The sequence below is a fragment of the Nannospalax galili genome, unplaced genomic scaffold (assembly GCF_000622305.1).
Source record: "Nannospalax galili isolate Female #2095 unplaced genomic scaffold, S.galili_v1.0 scaffold363, whole genome shotgun sequence".
Taxonomy (NCBI): domain Eukaryota; kingdom Metazoa; phylum Chordata; class Mammalia; order Rodentia; family Spalacidae; genus Nannospalax; species Nannospalax galili.
Genome location: NW_008351176.1, coordinates 1,560,846 through 1,568,871, shown reverse-complemented (window position 1 = coordinate 1,568,871; position 8,026 = coordinate 1,560,846). Strand labels below are relative to the sequence as shown.

Genomic DNA, 8,026 nt, shown 5'->3' with positions numbered 1-8,026 from the left:
CATGCCTTTAATCCCAGCACTTGGGAGGCAGAGGCAGGCAGATCTCTGAGTTCGAGGCCAGCCTGGTCTACACAGCGAGTTCCAGGCCAGCTGACGCTACAGGGAGACCCTGTCTCAAAAAGACGAAAAAAATGAAAAAAAAGCCAAGTCACAAAGGAATACATATTGTATTGTTCCATTCATATAAAATATTAGCAGTTGGGGATGTGGTTAACTCAGCAGAACATTTGCCTAGCATGCATGAGGCCCTGGGTTTGATTCTTGACCACACACACATGAACACACAGACACAATGACACACAACACACACAATCTTCTTACATAAAATATTAGAAAATGAACAAAAAAAAGGTGGGGGGGGGGACCGGAGAGACAGCTCAGCGGTTAAGAGCACTGACTGTTCTTGCAAAGGATCTGGGTTTGATTCCCAGCACCCATATGGTGGCTAAAAACCATCCAAAACTCCAGTCCCAGGGGATCCAACACTCTCTTCTGACTTCTTCAGGCACTGTACTACATAGATACACTTACACATGCAAGCAATATATATACTCATACCTATAAATTTTAAAAATAAATAAATACAAAATATTAGAAAATACAAACTCTTCTATACTGACAAAAATAACAGACCAGTGGTTATCTGGGGATGGGGTAGCATGGTGAGGAGTGAGGGAAGGATTATCAGTGGCCACTTCTTGGGCTAACAGGTATCTTGATTGAGGTGATGCTCAGGATTGTTCACAGTAAATGTATGCAATCCATCATGCTAATTATGCCTCAATAAAATTATTTAAAAAAAAAAACCCTAAGTACTTGAAGTGATTAAAGAAAATAATCACGCAGCCGGGTGTGGTGGCGCACGCCTTTAGTCCCAGCACTCAGGAGGCAGAGGCAGGTAGAGCTCTGTGAGTTTGAGGCCAGCCTGGTCTACATAGTGAGTTCAAGGCCAGCTGGGGCTACAGGGAGACCATACCTCAAAAACAAACAAACAAACAAAAAAACCCAACAAGAAAATAATCACCCGGGGCTGGGGAAATTAAGAAAATAATCACCCGGGGCTGGTTAAGAGCACTGACTGCTCTTGCAGAGGAGCTAGGTTCGATTCCCAGCATCCACATGGCAGCTACGAACCATCCTTAACTCCAGTTCCAGGGGAATCCGAAGCCCTCTTCTAACCTCCGTGGCATTGCACAACACGGGTGCACTTACCTACATGCAGGCAATACATGCATACACATAAAATAAATTTTTTTAAAAAGGGGATAATTAAAAGGGTAGTATACCTTATTTTTATTCTTAATGAATACCCCAAAGGAAAAATCTCTACAGTCCACTTTAGAAATTTTCTAAGTGAAATGAGAGGATAATCATTCATATCTTAAACACTGTACATACCATGACAGATTTGTTACTACTTTTTAAAATGTGAGGTTCACATCCATCACAAAAAGAGACCTCACCGTCTTCAATGGCATTTTTGACTGCACAAAGTCCATCTCTTATTGTATCCTTGATTTGTATGAGAGTATGTTTATTTGGTCCTTTAACCAATAAGGTGACAGAGTGAGGGTTAACACAGTCTTCAATAAAAGTGAACTTTTCTTCACCCTAAAGGATGACAAGAGAAGACATAATTTTAAGGTTTGGGATACAGCTTAGGGGTAAAGGTAGTAGAGCATTTGCCTATCATGCATGAGACCCAGGCTTTGATCTTACCCCACACACACACAAACACACGAAGGCAACACAACACATAATATTCTGTATCATTCCTTTCATATAAAACAGCATTGTCGGAGGCCGGAGAGATGGCTCAATGGTTAAGAGCACTAGCTGTTCTTGCAGAGGACCCAGGTTTGATTCCCAGCACCCATACGGCAGTTAACAACTGTCTTTAACTCCAATTTGAGGATCCAACACCCTCTTCTGACCTCCATGGGCATTTCACGACATAGGTGCACTTACAATACACTCATACACATAAAATAAAAAAATAATAATTAAAATAATATAGTATTGCCATTATGAAATTTGAATCTAGTTTCTATTAAAATCTAATCTTCATGTGAATTTTTCTTACCAAGCATAACTAAAGATACATTTTAAAGTAGTTAAATTTTTCTACCACTTGGGAGGTTGAGATAGGAAGATTCTGAGTTTAAGACCAGACTGGGCTATATAACAAAACTTTTAATAAACATTCAGGTAAATAAATTGTAAACTATCTCCTGTAGGTTAGTCAGACCTCAAAATGCAAAATGTGAATTAAAAGATACGTCAAAAAGGAAATTTAGGAATCACGTTATAGCCACTATTCATAGAAATACTCACTAGTGAATACTCAAATACAAGGCCAGCATGCCCCAAGCCATCTTCGTTGAGGTCTTCAAAGGAATTGATAGCTAATCCTCCACAAGCAAGAGTGAGTCTGAAATTACACGTGTCACCTTCACTTTGGTTATGAAAAATACAAAAGCTAATTTCTTTCTTTTTCTCTTTTTCAGACAGGGTCCCACTGACCTTGTAATCCTGTCATGGAAATTCTCCTACCTCAACCTCCCAGGTACTGAAATTATAGATATGAGCCACCATGCTCTACTAAGGCTACTTTGATTTTTGATCTTTTTGAGACAGGGTCTCCCTGTACCCCCTGCTGTCCTGGAACTCACTATGTAGACCAGGTTGGCCTTGAACTCACAGAGATCTACCTGCCTCTGCCCCCCACCCCCCGAGTGCTGGGGTTAAAGGCTTGCATCACCATGCCTGGTTCAAAAGGTATTTTTTTAAATATTTTATTTATTATTTTTGTTTTATGTGTATGAGTGTATTGCCTACATGTAGGTAAGTGCACCCATGTCGTGCAATGCCCACAGAGGACAGAAGATGCCATTGGATTCCCTGGAACTGGAGTTACAGACAGTTGTTTATTGCCATGTGGATGCTGGGATTCGAACCCGGGTCTTCTGCAAGAACAGTGTTCTTAACCGCTGAGCCATCTCTCCAGCCCCAAAGGATATTTATTTAAAAATTAAAGGATATCTTAACACAGAAGACTATACTGTGCTAGTTTATATGTTGGGAAGTAGTTGATTTTTAGTTGACAAAATAGTATATATTTACCAGGTACAGAATGGTGAACATTACCTCTCCTATTTATCGTTTTGTAGTGAGAACACTTATCACTCTTTTAGCATTTTTCAGTAATACATATAGTTATTAACTACAATCCCCATTTTGCACAATAAATCCTTGAGCAGATCCCTACTCCCCAAAAGAAATTTTATATCATTTCACAAACATCTCCCCTAAGCTCTTCATCCTCCTCGGCACTCCAGCCCCTAGCAACTATCACTCATATCCACTTCCAGAAGCTCAGTATTTTCAACTTCCACATATAAATGAGATCATACAGTATCATAGCTTTTCTAAACTCTGTTCTGTGTGCGGAATGAGGTATATGTATGTGTGTGTACCATGTAGGTGAGGGTGCTCACACCCATGTAGATGCATGTGGGAGCATGATCTCAGGTCCTCATGCTTGCATAGCATGCATTTAACATGCTAAGCCATTCCCTGGCCCCAAATCTGCTTGTTAAAGATGGAAACATAAAAAAGAACTTTCCTTTGTACTTCAACAAAGTCCTGGATTTAACAACTTTGATTTTTAATAGTTCAATTAATTACTGATATTAGGAACAAAATTTGGAATTTAGACACTACTATTTTGCTCAGAAATATTTACTTATGAGCTACAAAGAATATGTAGGAGATAGTTTCAATCTAATCTGTTTCAAACAAACAAACAAAAAACCTAAGAGGGAGGCTACAGGAATGGCTCAGTGATTATGAGTACTTACTGCTCTTCCAGAGGACTTGAGTTTGGTTCTCAGGACCTACGTCAGTTAGCTCACAGCTACCAGGGGGATGCAATGCCCTCTTCTAGCCTCTGTGGGCACACACACATACTCTTAGCCCTAAAAAAATTTAAACCACTATTTCTCAAACTTTTTTGTCTCAACAAACTTTGCATTCTTAAAAATTAAGAAGAATTCTGGGGGCTGGAGAGATGGCTCAGTACTTAAGAACACTGGTTTTTCTTGCAGAAGACCCAGGTTTGAATCCCAACACCCACATGGCAGCTAACACCTGCCCGTAACTCCAGTCCCAGGGGATCTGACAGCCTCCACTGACCTCTGCAGCACTGCACGGCATGGGTGCACTTACCTACACGCAGGCAATACACACGTACACATAAAATAAAAATAATAAATAAAAATATTTTTTAAAAATTAAGAATTCTAATCTATGGGTAGAACAATGAGTAATTAGGAAGTGGTTTAATACTGTGTCCATTTAGCAGAATAATAGTCTCAGGTTCTCCCCTAGGGCCTACGGCCTGTCTAGCCACAGGTTCTTGGCCTAGATAACAGTGTCAGGTATGGGTTCCATCTTGTGGATTCAGCCTTAAATCTAATCAGAAATTGAAAGGTTATTCTTTTTTTATAAAAAATAACTTATTTACATAATTTTTATCTACAGAACATCACTGCTTTCTTTAGAACAAGAAAATTCACAAATGACAGATATTGCTTCTTTTCTCAAAAAATTCTTCAAGCAAGGTAGTATACATGGTCACTTGCATTTGAAATAATATGATGGTAAATAGTAGATATTAATATGTGAAAGGTTATTCTTGTAACACTGTGTCATTACTGCACCAGTGGGCATATCTTGCCAGGCCAATCATTATTGTTACTTGCAGAATTCACAGATGAGTAAGGCTGACAATTGAGAAGTTATTTTTGGTAATTAACAAGAGACCCCATACTGGTCAATGTGCAGAGAATAAGAGATTGTGGAGTGCTTAGCCTTAAATGGAACATCTACCTCACATCCCCCAAAGGCTCAGAGAGCGTTACAGAAGAGGGAGTAGATGACAACAAACTGTTTTCTGGACTCAACAGGGAAGTTGTGCATATGAACTCAGAGTTCCTGATGTGCCTTCCCTCAATGATGGACTGCAACCTGGAAGCTGAAATAAACCCTTTCCTCCCCAAGTTGCTTTTGGTTATGTTTATCACAGCAACAGAAAGCAAACAAGGACAACTGCTTTTACATCATCATTGCAAACATCAACACAGTATAAAAGGCATTATTATTATGAAGAGTTTCCACCTCAAACATCCTGCAAGGGTCTTGATATGGACAGGTCACACTTTCAGAAATGCTGAAGAACAATGAAATACTTGAGACGTAAGCTTCTGTCTTACCTTTTTAAAACTTTTATGTGTATGAGTGTTATGCCTGCATGTGTGTAAGTACACCTGTGTCATGCAATGCCTCTGTCTGGAGGACAGAGAGGCGTCAGATCCCCTGGAACTAGAGTTACAGGATGGTTGTTAGCCACCATGTGGGTCCTGGGATTTGAACCTGGGTCTTCTGCAACAGCAGTCAGTGCTCTTAACTGCTGAGCCATCTCTCCAGCCCCCGTCTTACCTTTTGATTGATGACAACAAATCCTTTATTGGACTCAGCACAGACCTTCTGTTTTAGGTCTATTATTTTCTGTACTCAATCTTCAATAAATTTTCTTTCAGCTTTTACCAATTTCTCTTTCTCTTCTGCAGTCTTATAAAAGAAACCAGAGCTCACTTCTCTAAGGATTAATAAGAACAAATTATTAAACTAGGTATGATGGCACATGCCTATAATCCCAGAAGGGGGACTGAAGCAAAAGGTTCACAAATTTGAAGACACAGGGGCAATATAAGACCCTTCCTCAAGAAAACAAAGAGCAAAGCAAGCAAAAAAGCCAGCAAAAATGGGGATTGGGGAGAGAAGAGGAGTCTATATGAAACATCTGGTAATGAAGAAAGATTTAAAAACTACTTTTTGGAAAAAGCAAGAGCTAGGCATGGTAGCTCACACTTGTAATAGCAATACTCAGAAAGCTGAGGCAGGAGAGTTGTGGCAAGTTAGAGGCCATCCTAGACTGTAGATTGCAACTCTGTCTCAAAAGAGGAAGTGGGGACATATAGAGGGAGGGAGGGAGGGAGGGAGGGAGGAAGAAAAAAATCTGGGGACTAGAGATGGCTCAGCAATTAAGAACATACAGTGCTTTTACAGAGGATCTAAGTTCCATTCCCAGCACCCACATTAGCAGCTCACAACTGCCTGTAACTCAAGTTCCAGAGGGATCTGACGCCTCTGGCCTCTGTGGATATCTGCACTCATGTGCACATACCTAACACACAAACACATACACATAATTTTCAAATAATAATAAATTTTTAAAAAAGGAAAAGAAAAAATGTAAAGAGTCTCAAAACTATAAAGACAAACTGACACGTACTTTTTTTCATATTCTAGTGATACATCGCAAATAAGGATAAATGCATCTTGTACTTGTTTCTTCATACTTGGATGGCGGGCACCATGGTCCAAAACTAATCCTCAGATCAACCTATTAGAACATGAAATATTTGTTTGAATATACATTGTAAAATTAGAATGATACTAAAAGTTGTAAACAGTCAGAGCACACTGTTCCTTGTATACTTCAACCCTAACATATAATTAGTAGAATCAGGAAAGAGAATCTGTTTTAACACAATATGACCGTTAGTCAAAATGAAAAGTCAATCCAGAATTATTCTCTAATTATATGACTCAAAAAGAGGAAACAGCTGATCAAATAATAAAAAGTAGGCAAACAATGAATTTCATAGGAACATTTGTTCAAAATAAGTATATGGAATAACTAAAAATTGTTAGCCTAAACGTCCAACACAATAAGGTATTGTTCAGCAAACAATGGTCCAACAATTTGATAGTGATGAAAACTATGTAGCAACATGGAAAATATTTATAGGTCTAGGCAATAAGTACAGAATAATAAATTGAATCTTGTATATGAAACATGGCCATTCTTTTATTTTTTATTTTTAATATTTTATTATTTTTATTTTTTATGCATATGAGTGTATTGCCTGCATGTATGTGAGATCACCCATGTCCGTGCAGTTCTGTGGAGATCAGACGAGAGCTTCGATTGCCCCGGAACTGGAGTTATGGACTGTCATTAGCTGCCATGTGGGTGCTGGGAATCGAATCTGGGTTCTAACCAGTGCTCTTAACCACTGAGCCATCTCTTCAGCCCTGGTGTTCATATTTTTAGGGTGCTAAAAATTGGGGTCCTTCAATAAGCAGAAATTTGTTGTTTCACTGCTGCAGGTGCTGAAAGTATGAGACCAAGGTGCCAGCAAGGCATTCCTTACCTAGCTTTGGTTGTTGCTGCTGGGCTTTGTTCTAGTCTTTGCCTCTGTGATCATAGGGCCGTCTTTGCCCTTGGTGTCTTCATACTCTTCTCTGTTTTTGCTTCTGTCACCAAATTCCCTTTTTTTTAATATAAGGATACATTCAGCATTATGGATTGGGCCAACCCCAATAACTCATTTTAATATCTACCTTTGTAAAAAGTTTTAGAAGTTAGGGCTTTAACATGCCTTTGAGGAGATATAATACAACCTCCATGCCATGTTTGTGGACTTTATATATGTATACTCACATAGCAGCAGTCTTTTATATCTGGCTGATTTCAACATTGTATTAGCAACATTCATCCATGTTGCAAATACCAGTACTTTATTCACATCAGTCCTATATAATGTTGGCAAATTATGACCTGAAAGAGTTGGTGAGTTATGGCCTGAAAACCAAATGTGGTCATGATTCATTTTTTATGGTATATATGTCCAAGCATTGTAATCTTTCATTCATGTACAACATTTTTTAACTTGGCAATACATCCTTATAAAACATTGAAATGATCCGTAGGTTGTGAAATAAAAGCAGTAGGTCCTCTGCTTATCCCTATAGCCTGCCTAACCTAGCCCTTGCTAAATAACCTCTACTGACAGTTTTGAGGTTTTTATAATTTATTTTATAATTTATTTACTATTTATTGAGCTTTTAAAATTTCATATATTTCCTACTCACATCCATACCCTCTCCCCCATCCTAT

The 8,026-nt window shown here is 38.8% G+C and overlaps 1 protein-coding gene across 1 annotated transcript in view; it reads right to left on the bottom strand.

Annotated features, from left to right (window-relative positions):
- Cct6b (chaperonin containing TCP1 subunit 6B) overlaps positions 1-8,026 on the bottom strand; it is a 49,302-nt gene that overhangs the window by 20,931 nt on the left and 20,345 nt on the right. Inside the window, 5 exon segments of the mRNA XM_029553580.1 lie at positions 1,464-1,611; positions 2,335-2,431; positions 3,861-3,865; positions 5,500-5,659; positions 6,356-6,466. Coding sequence (XP_029409440.1) covers positions 1,464-1,611; positions 2,335-2,431; positions 3,861-3,865; positions 5,500-5,659; positions 6,356-6,466 — 521 coding nt within the window.